Raw genomic sequence first — 15,000 nt, 5'->3', positions numbered from 1 at the left:
CTGGAGTCAGGAGGACCTGAGTTTAAATCCTGGCCTCAGACACTTACTGGCTGCGTGACTCTGGGCAAGTCACTGAACCTTGCTTACCTCAGTTTCTTTGTCTATAAAATGAGCTGGAGAAGGAAATGGCAAACTACTCCAGGATCTTTGCCAAGAAAACCTCAAATGGGGTCATGAAGAATGCAGACCTGAACCAGCAGCAAGAGCCCTGAATTTGGAGTCAGAGGACTCGGGACTTGAATCCTGGCTCTATCCTTCCCATCCTACGTATGAATCAGAAACACCTGAGCTCATATCCTTCCTTAGACAATTACTAGCTGTGCGACCCTGGACAAGTCAATTAATCTTTGAGCTTCAGTTTCCTCATCTGTAATACATGGAAATTAGATTAGATACAATCCCTTTCAGAAAAGCGTGTGATCCTATGACTTTTGTGACCATGGGCAAACCACGTTGTTTCATTTTGCCCAGTTATACGTCAATAAAACAATACAAATAAAATCTGCCAATGTTCCAACTCAGGTACCTCTCCCACCCTGCTCCCTCCCTTTTGAACTTCCATTATGTGTGGTTAGGAGGTAAAGCTCCTTGAAAGCAGGGGCGGTCATCCTTCTGGCTCACGTTTATATTTTCAGCTTCTAGGTAAGTGCCTGGCACACAGTAAGCCTTTTTTTTTGGAGGGGGGAAGGCATTAATTGGGGTTAAGTGACTTGCCCAAGGTCACACAGCTAGTGTGTTAAGCGTCTGAGGTTGCATTTGAACTCCGGTCCTACTGACTCCAGGGCCGGTGCTCTACTCACTGCGCCACCTAGCTGCCTCACACAGTAAACTTTTAACAAAGGTTTCTTGACTTGACTTGACCATACGGGCTTCTAAGGTTCCTTCCACGTGTAAATCTAGGAACCTATGACCTCTATGACCTTGGACACGTCACTTAATCTTTCATCTGTAAAATGACGATCGGGTAGGGCCAGAGGTCTCTAAGGTCCCACCCAGACTGCAGAAGAGCTGGACTAAAAGATCTTTAAGCGTCCTCGGCGATTTAAAATGCCGCGACCCTCTTCCCTCCTCCCCTCACCGTGGGAGGCGGGGCTGGGGGTGCCCACGAGGCGGAGGGAACGGGTGAGGGGAGGGGGCGGAGGATGCGTCATCGTCACGTGATAGGATCCAACATGGCGGCGCCGTGGGGCCGCGGTGTCGCTTCCTGACGGGGGGCGGCGGCGGCGGCGTTGGCAGCCTGTGCCCGCCCCGGAGCCCCGGGATCCCCTTCCTGCTCCGCTCCTCAGCCGGTGGAGCCCCTCCCCGACCCCGGCCATGCAGGAGAGCCAGACCAAGAGCATGTTCGTGTCCCGGGCTCTGGAGAAGATCCTGGCCGACAAGGAGGTGAAGCGGCCCCAGCACTCCCAGCTGCGCAGAGCCTGCCAGGTGGCGCTCGGTGAGCCGCTGCCCGTCCGCCCTCCCCGCGTTCTTCGGGGCAGAACTCCCTCCTCTTCACCCTCTTCCTCCTCCAGGGACCCGCGCCCTCACCTTACACCCCCTCCCGGCCCCTGGCTTCCGGGTCCCCCTCCCTGGGCTCAACTCCCCCCCATCCCCCGGCGCCGCTGCACCACCCTCGCCGAAGCGCACCCCGTCCCTTTCTCCCCCTCCCCCACCCTCTCCTTTCAGGACATCAAACATCCCCCTCCCCCAGCTTGTTCATCTCAGGACCCTCCAGGTCTATTCCTTCCTTCTCGATCTGGTCCCCTTTCCTTCACCCGGCCCTCCAGGCCGATATCCTTCCACATCCCACAGCCCTTTCCGTCCGTCCCCTTACTGAATCATTCTCTCAATATAATAAAGTCCTCAGACACTTGGCCATCCTTCCCTCCCTGAACTGAACGGTTCACCTCTTCTCTCTTCACTTTTTCCCTTTTCGTCCCAATGTCAGCGATTCTGCCCCGCCCCCCTCCCTTCCTATTCCTCCTCCCTTCTCCTCCTCATGGCTAGGTGCCCTTTGGCCTTTTATCATCCATGGAATCGTAGAATTTAAGGCACAAAGAGACCTTAGAGGGCACCCGGTCCAGACACCCCCATTTGAAAGGTGAACAGCCGAGGCCTGGGTACTGGAAGTGACTTAGGATCGTAGAATCTTAGAGCAGGAAATGACCTTACAGATCACCTAGTGCACCTCCCCTCCTCCTCTTTTTTTTTTAGCTTAAATGAGAAAAGTGAGACTTGAGAGAGAAGCGACTTGCTCGACTCGCTTTGAATCTTCCCTTTTTATTTCCTGGTTTCTCTTTCCATCCCTCCCCGGATCCTCCCTGCCAGATGTGTTTCCTTTAGCTGAGCAGGATAGACAAGATGCAGAAGTTGTCGTGCCATCTTCTTGGAGTGGAGCTAGGGCTCACCCGGGAAGTGCCTGGATGTGAAATGTTTTCCTTCTGGGTATTCTCCACATCCTTTCATCGGTGGAGGCATGTAGGAAATCACAGCAGAGGTTGTAAGGTGCGGAGTGTTTGTTCCAGGTGTGCCGAACGGAGAGTGGGAGAGGAATCGGCAATGACTTCAGCTTCTTGCTAGTTAAATCTCTTGGAAGATGATACATCAATTCTTGCCTCCCACTCATAGCTTCATTTCTTTAAAATATTTTAGAACCCCTAGGAAAAGTTCGTTTTTCTGTTAATTGACCAGGCAAGTTGGAAAGCATTTTTGTTTTGCCGCAATTTGAAGCTGTCATCACCACATTTTCTTCTAGGGTATAGAGACTGATGTTGCCTGAGTAGGGGAAAATGATAGTCTTAAACTAGTTACCTGCCTGAGTAAAAAGTACAGGTTTAGTGAAAAAAACTTCGTTAAGGTTCATTTGTAATTTTTAAAGATTTTTAAAACTTTATAGTTCTGATAACCAAGCAAGTAATAGGTCATTATGTACTTACTTTTGCAGACCTAATTTAACTAAGCAATGTTAAGTAACCAAGGTGCGTCAGTTCAAAATAGTAACTGGTTCTTTGAAATTTCATACAATTCCCTTATGTTAATAATGCTTTGAGAGAAGTTTCAGAAAATGGTTATTTAGTAGAAGATATTTAGTACAAATGTTTGTATAGAATTGTCATTAAACATTATTTATGTAATTCTCATGGTATTAATTTGGATTCCAACTTTGGACTTTCTGATATTTTTCTGATAAGTTATCTAGATTTTGATATTTTGTGGCATATATTGGTTGATTACATGGTATTACATTCATAGTGGTCTGGGAGTGAGTTGTAAGTCATGATCTAGACAGGTAATAAGTTCACCATAGCTTAATTGTTTGTAAAACATTTTTCTTGTAAAACTGTGGTGTTTGTGGCTGTAAATAGGAATTCTGTGATGCTAGCAATATTTTCTTGTCCACGATGATAGATGGTTTAGAAGAAGTTCATCAGTTTAAAGCAGGAATAGGTAGTATAGAATAGGTTCATCAGTTTAGAGCTGAAAGGGACTTCAGAGGTCATCTAACTCTTACCTACTCATTTTACAGATGAGGAGACTGGAAATGAGGTTGTAACTTGCCCAAGGTCACACAAATATTAAGTTGAACTAGTGCTGGAACCTAGATCCTCTTGATTTCAAATATACAAGTCTTCCCACTGTACCAGAGTTATGCAAATATGTATATGTTGTAGGGACAGGAAATACACATGCAATTTCATGCCTACACACACACACTATATATGTATATATATATATATATATACATGCACTCATAAGCCTTGTGTATAGTGTGCATGTATATAAATTTGGGGGTAGGAGAATTGGCTTAATATCCCCTTATATTGCTCCAAAGTACCCAGATTACTCCCCTTCTCCCTTATCCTGGGACTATCCTATAGTCCTCCTGACACTAGCAATTATGGGCACTGTATAGATAAATTTGATTGCTCTATCTATGTAAGCCATGTGAGTGTGGAAAACATTAACTTAACCGAATAACATGGTATCTGCTCTGATGGTATCTTAGTTCTAAGAGCTGCCCTAACAGTGAATGAATCTCTATAATATTACAGAATTCTGGGTGCTTACTGAGCAGAAGAAATAATCTGTCTTTCCAATTAGCAATAGGGAAGAATGCCGACATCTGTGGGTTAAATCTGCCTGGACTTCTCAAAGTCCCTGGTGTCTTACACTGAGTAGGCATTTCTTTTTAGGATTCCGTTTTGTCCAGTTTTTTCTGGTACTGTGAACTCTTGTGATGTTGCTACCAAAAACAAACCCCCCCCCCAAAAAAAAAAACTTTGAAACAGCCTGAATGTTGATCTTTAGGTCCATAGTGCCATCTTTCAAGTAGATGCAGGGGAACACTGCCTAAGTAGAGGAAGTGGAAAATAAAGGGCAAATAAATGGTTGAAATGATGTTGGGTGTAACAGGTGTTGCAATATGGCAGATAACTTAGTTTGGAAATCTTGATTTTGTGGCTGTTTCCCCTAAGGTTATTCCCAGTCACTCGAGCCACCACAATGTAGTAGAGGAACGTGAGTAAAATTAGGTAACACAGAGGTAAATATGCAAGTTTTTTTTTTAATGCTACTACCTGCTTCAGGGTGAATGTCCAGATCTGGAGAATGAGAGACTTTTAATGTGCATATTAGCTCATAACACTGCTATTCAAAGTTGGAATTCTTGGTAATAGAGCACACTTGCAGGAAACAACTTGGTGTTAACTGGTTGAGATTATTTCAGCAAAGGAGATAGGCTGTAGAAACAAAGCATTTTTAATGTTGGTTGATATTTTGATTTGTCTTCCTGTCCTCTTTGGTTTATAGATGCCATAAAACAAAATGTAATTGTATTACTTGAAGTCTCAATTTATTGGCTCATTAACCTACTTAACCACAGGGAGATCTGGATTTTATCTTGTAAAAAGAGTGACAAACAGGATCACCCAAGTTTGGAGCAGTCTTGGTTATTTATCTTGCTTGAATACTAACTGCTTCGGCCAGGGGGGACTGAGCTGAGACTGCCTACTTAGAAGAGTCCTGCCTCGGTTTCTGTTAGCTGGAGATCTGGTATTTATCACTTCTGAAACATTGCTTATCCTTTCTCTGTTAATTGGGCTTTGATATATGCTTACAATTTTGCAACACTGTTGAAGAACATAATTATAACATTGAGACCTTTCTCCTGTAACTGGCTTGTTCAAGAGTCATTTTTCACCATGATAACTTGTAAAGAAAATTCTTTTTGGTATTGATATCTTGTACTTAGATCATCTAAATTTCTCCTAATATTCCTCTCCTTTCCCCCTTCCACCCAAGAGAGCCAGCGAGGTAGAGGGCTAGACCTGGAGTCAAGAAGATTGGAGTCTAAATTGAGCAAGTCACTTAACCTCTGTTTGCTTCAGTTTCCTCACCTGTAAAATGGGGATAATAATAATAGCATTAACCTCCCAGGGTTGTTATGAGAATCAAATGAGATAGTATCGTAAAGCACTTCACTGCCTAGCACAGAGTATGCACTTAATAAATGCTTGTTTTCTTGCTATGTAACAAATTATGTTTTTTAAAGAAAAGGGGGAAAAAGCAAAAAATTAACAAAACTGCTCAACAAACTGAAAAAGTATGAAAATATATACAATGTTCCGTACTTATAGAATCACCTTCCTGTCTCTGTCCATACCTCTTTTCTAGGGCTGTCCTTGTTCTTTGTAATTTTTCAACATTCACTTTTGATTGTTTTGTAGTTGTTCTTTCCATTTAAATTGTTGTAGTCATGGTGTATATTGTTTTCCTGTCTCTGCTTACTTTATTCTGTATCAGTTTATGTAAGTCTTTCTATGCTTCTTTGTGTTCATCATATTCATTTCTTATGGTAGAGTAGTATTCCATGCATTCATGCACCCGTGCCTTGTTTAGCTATTCCCCAATGGTGAGCATCGGCTTTGTTTACAATTCTTTGCCACTGCAAAAAATACTACCATGATATTTTGAGATATGAATGCTTTCTGCTTATCTTGGGGATATATTCTTAGTAGTGGAATCATGACCTCTCTTTAGATTTACACTTCTCTTTTTTAAATATATAGCATTGGGAGATCTGTCTAGATAAAGTGTTTCAGACTGTGAGCATCTTGAGAACAGAGACTTTTTTTTTTGTCCTCCTTTGAATCTTCAGGACTTAGCACAGTGGCTGACACATAGTAAGCATATAATAAATGTTAGTTGACTGGTTTTAAAATTGATTATGGAACTGCTTGTCTGTTTTCTGTAAAGAAATGTCAATTCGGGGTAGCTAGGTGGCACAGTGAGTAGAGCACCAGCCCTGGAGTCAGGAGGACCTCAGTTCAAATGTGGCCTCAGACACTTGACACACTTATCAGCTGTGTGACCTTGGGCAAATCATTTAACCCCAATTGCCCTGTCTTCCCCCTCCAAAAAAAGAAAAAAAAATGTCGATTCAACAGACTTTTTTTTAAAATACCTACTGTGTGTTGGGCTGGATCACATTTGAGAAACTATGGTGCTTTGAAGAGAAAGCATGACTTCTAGAAGATGGGAGGAGATAGGAGAATGATCAGCAAAGCTTCATGAAGGAGATAACACCTGACTTGAGCTTTTAAGGAATGACTTAAAACTAGTGGTATAATGGAATTCTCTATGAAGGATTGTAAGTAAAGCCCAGAGAGAAAGGAGGGGTCAAAATTAGGGAATTCCAATAGCTCAGTTTAGCTAGAATGTAAAGCATGTGAAGAGGAGTTGTAAGAGATAAGAGATGAGACTGAAAAGGTTCATGGGAGCCAGGGCCTGATGGGCGTTGGCTTCTAGGATCAGGGGATTATTTTAACTTTATTCAGGGGCAGTGGGAGTCTCTGAAGGGTTTTTCATTAGAACAGTGAAGCGAATTGGGAAGACTTTTTGGGTAGCCTTATGAAGAATGGATTAGAGAGGGCATTGAGAAGACAGGAAGATGAGTTAGGAAGGTTGTACAGTTTCACTAATTATACCCTTTTCTTGACAACATTGATATGCAAAGGAATAGGCTCTATCAAATATTTGTACATCCCTGAAAATGTGGAGAATAACATGGAAAAATTCCTAGGTTTCTGGAATCCCTTGGTAACACTAGTTTAGGAGCCCCAAAATGGTTTCCATAGGCAGCGTCAAACTGTAACTCTGGCAGTAAGGCCCAGTGTAATCCATTGATTCTAGTGCACCTAGGAATTCTTTTTCTCTGGACTCTATCCATTCCTCTGTTCTCGTATTCTCTCTTGTCTGTATGCTTATGTTTACCCCATTTCCTATGCTTGCAATCAGGGATTCTTAAGTTGGAGTCCACAAATAGATTTTGGTGGGGTGGGGGGGGGGGTCTGTGAACTTGGATGGGAAAAAAATCTTTAAATCAGTTAGCTTTGAACTGATATTTATTATTTCCTTCAATGATGAGTTTAAAAGACCCAACAAAATTAAACATTATTCTTAGAAGAAGTCTATAGACTTTACCAAACTACTAAAGGGATTCATGACGCAAAATATATTAAGAGCTTCTGCTTAGAATAGACTCCTCCTCTCCCCCATCTCTATCTCTTGAAAGTCTTTCAAAGTCTCTCTTAGGTACCACATCCTCCACAAAGTCTTCCTTGATTGCAGTTGAAAGTTATCTTTACCTCCTTAAATTTCTCAGTACTTCTGGTTCTTCTTTGCCCCTATGATAGTTTTCCTTTATTCTGTTTACTTGGGTTTATGTAATGTTATGCTTTCCTTCCCCACCCCAGCCCTCTACCAACACATATTAGACAGTAAGCTCTTTGAGGACAATGACCAACTCTTACAAACTTTGTATTCCAATCACCTAGCATAAAGTGGTGTTGCTGTTTAGTCATTTCAGTCAGGTCTGACTCTTCATGAACCCCATTTGGTACTTTCTTGGCAAAGATACTGGAGTGGTTTGCCATTTCCTTCTCCAGCTCATTTTACAGATGAGGAAACGGAGGCAAATAGGGTTAAGTGACTTGCCCATGGTCACACAGCTAGCTAGTACCTGAGGCTGGATTTGAACTCAGGAAGATGAATCATCTTGACTCCAGGCCTAACATTGCCTAGGCATATAATAAGTGTTTTAGGATTGAAATCAAATTAAGAAGAGATGAGGACCAAAAGAGGATTTTACTGAAGTGTTCTCATAATACTCATCTAAAATATATATATGCAGTGAAACAGTATAAAAGTCAGAGTGGGGGAAAAAAGTTTATTTCATGTGAAATTGAATGACATTGTCATTATGTGTGGTAATGTGAAATACCGTAAAAGGTATTTGAAACAAAACAATATATTTCAAGGAACCTTTTAAGAGACTTCTGCTATGCATACTCATAAGCATCAAACAAATATTTGTTGAATGACCTTCTTATAGGGTTTTTGGATTATAGTTGATGTAGGTACTCAAATAGATATTCAAACAGCCAACAAAAATAATTAATGTTTATTGTGCCTGCTATGTACCAGGCTCTGTGCTAGGCTCTGGGATAGGAGTACAAAGTATGAAACATTCCTTAATCCCAAGGAGTTTATTACATTTTAATGAGAAAACAAATACATATAGATCTATATACATCGTATATATTTGTCATGTATACATCATCTATATTTTTTATGAAGTGAATAAGTATAAATAAAAAGTAACTTGGGAGGAAAAGTGTTACCAGTTCATGCAGAAGATGTTAATAAAATTGTATCTGAAAGGAAGGGTGGGACTCTGAAGCAAAGGTAAGTAAGAACTAAGCCAGGTGATGATAGAGTGCCTGGTGTGACAAAGAAGAAGGATATTTTGGCTAGATATCAGATGATGGGAGGGAGAGTAACATCTCATGAAACTGGAAAGATATGTTGAGGTCAGATTATGTAGGATTTTAAAATATCTTTAACAGAGAAATTTTATTTTAGAGGCAGTAGGAAGCCACCAGAGTTGATTGAATAGGGGAATCATATTGTCAGATCTACACTTAAGGAAAACTACTTTGGCAACAGTTGTAGGATACACTGGAATAGTGAGACTTAAAGTAGGGTGACCAATTAAGAGGCTATTGCAGTAGTCTAAATGAGAGGTGGTTGTGCAAGTAGAAAGAAGGGATCAGAGAGATGTGGTAAAGCTAGAGCTCATGAGAAATAGCAACTGTGGGGTGACAGAAAGAAGTCCAGGATAATATTGACATTATAGACCCAAGAGCCTGGAAGCATAGTGGTACCTTTGACAGAAATAGGGAAGTTCAGAAGAGGGGAGAGTTTGGGGGAAAAGATAATGAGTTCAGTTTTGTGTATGTTGAGTTTGAGATGTTTTGGGGACAGACATAGTGGATACTGGGCATACTGGATTTCGAATCAGAAAGACCTGAGTTCATATCTTGGCCACCATTTACTAGCTGTGTGACCCCAGGTAAGCCTCAATTTCCTTATCTGTAAAATGGGGATAATGATGGCAACTACCTCACAGGTGTGAATGTGTGGTTGTACCCATGTTATCAAGGGGAGCCTGAGGAGGAGTGGTCAGACAGGCAGGAGAACCAGTAGAGAGCAGTGTCACTTGAAGGCCCTCTGTTGAAAAGATCACACATAAAATAGTGGATGTTCTCTGTAAGCAGGTTGGACTGTAAATGCTATTGGATAACTTCTTTGTCTCTTTAAATATTTTATCAGTCTTGACTTTAAAGTTTGAGGGGAGGAAGAAATAATTAAAGGAAGGAGCCCCACTTGTATACATTATATAATAAGCTCCTTGTCTTCATTTGTCTGTTATCCCCCTCAATAGCCCAGTGCTAGGCTTACGTGGTAAGTGCTTAATAAATGTGTGTTGAACTAGAAAGACTTCATTTTAGTTGTTAAATGTTTCTAATTTAGGGGAATTATTGTCCATCAGCAAAATGAGTATGTCTTCACTTTGTGGACTTGTGAAATAAAATTGTTTTGGGTCTTTCAGTCTAAGAAGCAAAAAATTAATTATTTTGAGATTTGCCACATTAGTTATTTTTGATGAACTTAACAAAGCACTAAAAAGCAATTCTGAGCTTTAAAACTTTTCTTAAGGATGGTAGTGGGTTGGGCAGCAGTATTTGTGCATGAAAGATTCTAATTGATATACTAAGAACTGGAAGAAATTTTTGAGGTAGTAGAGTCCAGCACTTCATTTTACATATGAGGAACCTGAAGTCCAGAAAGATGCAGTGACTTATCCTAGGTCATACATTGGGTTATGTTTATGTGATGTCAAGTAAATTGTATTTCTTTTTGGCATTCTTCTTTCATGTTGATGTGATTCAAAAAAAGTCTCACTGTTAGTGATCCAGTTTGTGAAGTCTGATAAATACTGCTACTATTTCTAGAAACTATTAAAGAATAAAGGGGTTGGTTGCATTGGTACACAATTATTAAGCAGATACCAGTGTTTTCATTATTTTTTTTTCATTAGTAGTAGCTATCCTTTTTAAAAAAAATCTGAGAATTAAAGACATGCATTGAAATAATCATATTACTTTTTTTCAAAACTTTATTTTTAATTGCAGCATTCACTTTTACACGATTTTGAGTTCTAAATTATCACCCTCCCCCCTCCCTAAGACAGCATACAATCTGATGCAGGTTATACATGTATAATCCTATTAAACGTATTTCCACATTAGTCATGTTGTGAAAGAAGAATCAGAATAAAAGGGAAAAAACAGGAGAAAGAAAAAAGAGACAATAGTATGCTTCTATCTGCATTTAGACTCCATAGTTCTTTCTCTGGATGTGAATAGCATTTTCCATCATGAGTCCTTTGGAATTCTTGCACTGCTGAAAAGAGCTAAGTCCATCAAAGTTAGTCATCACACAATGTTGCTGTTGCTGTGTACTGTGTGTTACTGTGTTTTCCTGGTTCTGTTCACTTCATTCAGCATTAGTTCATGTAAGTCTTTCTAGGTTTTTCTGAAATCTGCCTGCTCATTATTTCTTATGGAACATTGGTATTCCATTACATTCATATACTACAGCTTGTTCAGCCATTCCACAGTTGATGGGAATCAGATTACTTTTTGTTGAAAGGTTTAATAATTTAATTAAAAACTACATGTACACCATAGAGTCACAGAATGTCAAATTTGGAAGGGACTTTAGGGAATCACAGGTGAGGAAACTGACTCAGAAGGGATGGTGGTTGTCTCGTAGCAAATAGGCAGTTAAGGAAAGTCAGACTAGAAACCAAAGCTGACTAGTAATTAGACTGCTGATCTGATTAGTGCATAGCTATTTATAATTGTTTGTTGGATTATTATTAGAATCGATTTAAATATCCCTACTTAAATGCTGAAAAACAAAATTACCAGTATGAGTTATAGGGGAGGTAAATGAAGGACTACCATTTTTTACCTCATGTATAGTTGGGTTTTTGTGGTTTTTTATGAATTTGAAACATACAGGAGATATCTTCACTAGTAAAGTGAATGGTTGGGTATATATGGACCTAGTGTCCTATGTGCCTAAGCCACAGGAGAGACAATAAAAACAGTAGGAACATTCTTTGTGAAAGAGTGGATTTTTAAAGATTTTTGATTAATTGTCAAGTACATAGCATTCTAAATAAATGGCTCATTATTGTATTTAGTTCTGACTGTTCACAAGTGACACAAAGATGATATAAAATAGATCCATGTTCTGCCTGTGTGACTTTCTGAAAGTCATCTAATGTTTCTGGGTCTTGTCTATAAAATGAGGGGTTGAACTAGATCATATATAAAGTTCCTTGCATTTCTGTGTCCTTTGATCCCATTATCAATTGAACAAACATTTATTAAGATAGTCTACAGTGTACAAGGCACTCAGTAAAAGTTATGGGGATATAAAGATGAAAAATGACAGTTCTTGATCTCAAGGAGCTTATGATTTACTGGGTATATAGAATACAAGGTAGAGTTTAATGGGGCAAATGAAGGATAAAGTGTGTTTATAGTTCCTTTGATCTGGGTCATAGAATTCAATGCTGGAAGGGACGTTAGAGACCATCTGGTTCAGTCTTCTCATTCTACAGATGGCAAAACTAAGTTGGGAAGATTTTTCCAAGGTTCCTATGTAAATTAGTGGTAGAAGTAAATCTAGAACCCAGGTCTCCAGAGTCCTTGTCTAGTGTCCTTTCCATGATACAGCTCTACCCTCTGCTATCAATTTTGAATTGCATAGTTTTAGAAAATAGTTTAATTTTTGATATTTCATTCCTGGGAACACAAGATGTTTGGCTTGACTCTCCTGAAGAGTAGTGACTTAGCTCAGACATTCTCTTGGGGCTTTTCTAAGAATTGACAGGGAAAGCAGCTTCCTTAGCACTGGGAAATGGAAGGTTGAATTGTACCTGTGTAATATTACAAATCTGGTTATAGTCTTTTCTTCCCTTGGTTAAACTGGAAATGCAGCCCCAGCTGGAATTTTGTGAAAGGACTTTTTAAAATTTTTTACCAACCAGCCAAACTAGAGCATTTCTGTTGTATCCAACTCAGCTCGTTCTTCCTCATTCTGTTCATTTATTGCTTCCATTAGATCTGTCCTTTTGGTAGAAAAGAAACCAATGTTTTTAAGAGCTGGTTTCTACTCTATGCTACCATAATGCATTTATCTTTTTTAAAAATGTTTTTGTTGATGCCTTTTATGTCTGTGATTTCTGAACTTATTTCCCATTCTTTGTCCCAGCAAAAACAACAGATGGAGTGACAATGTATGCAGTTTTCTGTTCTGATAGATTACCTGTCTCTGTGAAGAGCAGGGAAGTGTAATTCGTTATCTGTTCTGGGAATCATCTTTTGTTTTTTGGTTCAAAGTTCAGTCTTTTAGTGTTCTTTTCATTTACTTTGTAATCTGTAGTATCCTGTTTTGGCTCTGCGACTGTTCACAAGATCTTCATAGTTCTCTGAATTTCTCACTTGTCGTTTCTTAAAGATAAGACCCCATTTTTCACTCTTTCCTTCTTTCTCTTTTACCTTCTTTCTCTTTATATTTTCCTACTCTATACTCTTCTGCCCATTTTCCTTGAGAGGGAGTAGTAATAGTAACTTTCTGTATGACAACCCTGGGGTCTGGGGAATATGAAAATAATAAATAGGAGAGAGAAATTGGATTTTGTTGAATTTGGGAAATTGCAGTGTTATAAGTATCCCTAATTGCTCTGTAGGGCAAAAGTCCATTGTTTTCATAACAGTATTCTAGTGATGCTATGTGACTGTATATCATAGAAATTACAGTATGAGAGGACAGGATTGCAGGTGAGACAAAAGGAATAATAATAAATTAACATTTATATGGTGCTTTAAAGTTTGCCCAGGTCCTTTACATGCATTATCTCATTTGATCCCTTAAACAATTCTGTGAGATAGATGCTATTTTTTTCTCCATTTTACAGATAAGACAGCTAAGGTGAAAGAGGTTATGTGATTTACTCAGAGTAACACAGCTATTGTCTGAGGCAGATTTTGAATTCAGGTCCTCTTTACTCCAAATCCAGTCTTCTATTCAGGAAGTGGAAAGTTGCATGGTAGGTTTACATAGGTTGCAGCATATTACCAATGATACATGGAATTAATTATGTAAAAGACATCATCAAGGACACGTGACACCACAAAAGGAGGTAGATCATTTATATAACAAGAGTGAGAATTTTCAAATGGTCTCTGTTAATGAAGAAGTAAAGCTACTCAATTTGCTAATGAAAATAAGAAATGGTACCTTGTATAGAGATGGCTTCATGGTACTGGATGGTATTCTGGGTGAAGGTGAACTTCATAAACTTGAACTCTGAAATGACCCTTTTTGGTCATAATCCATATTTTCACATCTTCTGCATTATTCCTATATACAATATCACACTTTGAGCTCCAATATTTCTATTCCTCTTTTATTCCAATCTGTCATTTTTTTGGCTTCTCTTTCCTCATAGTCTTGACCTTAGACTGAACTAATTCCACTCCACACTACTCTACTTTTTAATCACTTCCCTTCTTGTTTTACCACAGTTCATGATTTGCTAATCTTCAGTCCTGTGTTTTGCCTACCATATACCTTTTCTATTCCTACTTCTGTGCTGCCAAATGATCCTGGAAAAAATCGTGCATCTGTGATGACTAGGTCTACTATAAATTCCTTATCTAATCCCAACTGGGTCCTCATTGCTGCATAAGCAATCCTTTAATTTTTCCCTCCTTATAGGTCCCAAAATGGCTATTCCAAACCTCTTCCCTCAAGTGCTCTAACTCTCTCATCAGATAACTTTGCCTCCTTAATGGAGGCTATCTGTCATGAGTTTTCATTCCTGCTTTACTGAGGCCTTCTGTCATAAAGTTTCTTACTTCCCCTATTCCACAAGCACTCTAATAGATCTCCACCTATCCCTTTCTCCTTTGGTCCAGTCTTTGAGCAAGATGTGGCACTGCTTCCTGTCAAGGCTAACATCATGTACCATTCATCCCATCTATCCTGGGAGATTATGCCAATAAGCTTTCTCATTCATCTTCATACTCTTTTTCTACCGATTCCTTACTTGCCACCTTTATATACATGCTTAGGTCTTTCTCCTGGACTTTAATCCCACTTTTCATGTCTGCTTGACTCCCCAGGTGGCTCCTCTTTAGTTTTTTCAAATTCACAGGATGTACAAAACAGAATTCATTATCTTTTCCCTTTGACCCACTCCTAATCCTAACTTCCCTATTTCTGTGCTACCACCATTCTTCAATCTCTCATTTGCAATTTAGGAGTTATTCTTGTCTCTTCACTCTCACTCACCTCCCATATCCAGTCAGTTACCAAGTTTTAAAAATTCTACTCCGCATTATTAAATCCATTGCCATTTTTCTAGTCACATAGCCACTACCCTAATTGGTGCACTTAGAACATCTTGGCTTGGCATATTGCAATAGCTTTGTAATTGGTCTTCTAGAATCCAGTTTCTCCCATCTCCAATCCTTCTTCCACACAGCTACAAATTGATATTGCATAGGTCTAATGGTGTCACTCCAATCCCAATAAGCT

The 15,000-nt window shown here is 39.6% G+C and overlaps 1 protein-coding gene across 1 annotated transcript in view; it reads left to right on the top strand.

Annotated features, from left to right (window-relative positions):
* The first annotated feature begins 1,140 nt into the window (after positions 1-1,140).
* ARFGEF2 (ADP ribosylation factor guanine nucleotide exchange factor 2) overlaps positions 1,141-15,000 on the top strand; it is a 112,864-nt gene continuing 99,004 nt past the window's right edge. Inside the window, exon 1 of the mRNA XM_036752533.1 lies at positions 1,141-1,435. Coding sequence (XP_036608428.1) covers positions 1,315-1,435 — 121 coding nt within the window. The 5' untranslated portion in view covers positions 1,141-1,314. The remainder of the gene's footprint in view (positions 1,436-15,000) is intronic.

This window comes from Trichosurus vulpecula, chromosome 3 (genome assembly GCF_011100635.1).
Source record: "Trichosurus vulpecula isolate mTriVul1 chromosome 3, mTriVul1.pri, whole genome shotgun sequence".
NCBI lineage: Eukaryota > Metazoa > Chordata > Mammalia > Diprotodontia > Phalangeridae > Trichosurus > Trichosurus vulpecula.
Note: the sequence above shows the minus strand (reverse complement) of the source record. Positions and strands in the feature narration are given on the sequence as shown.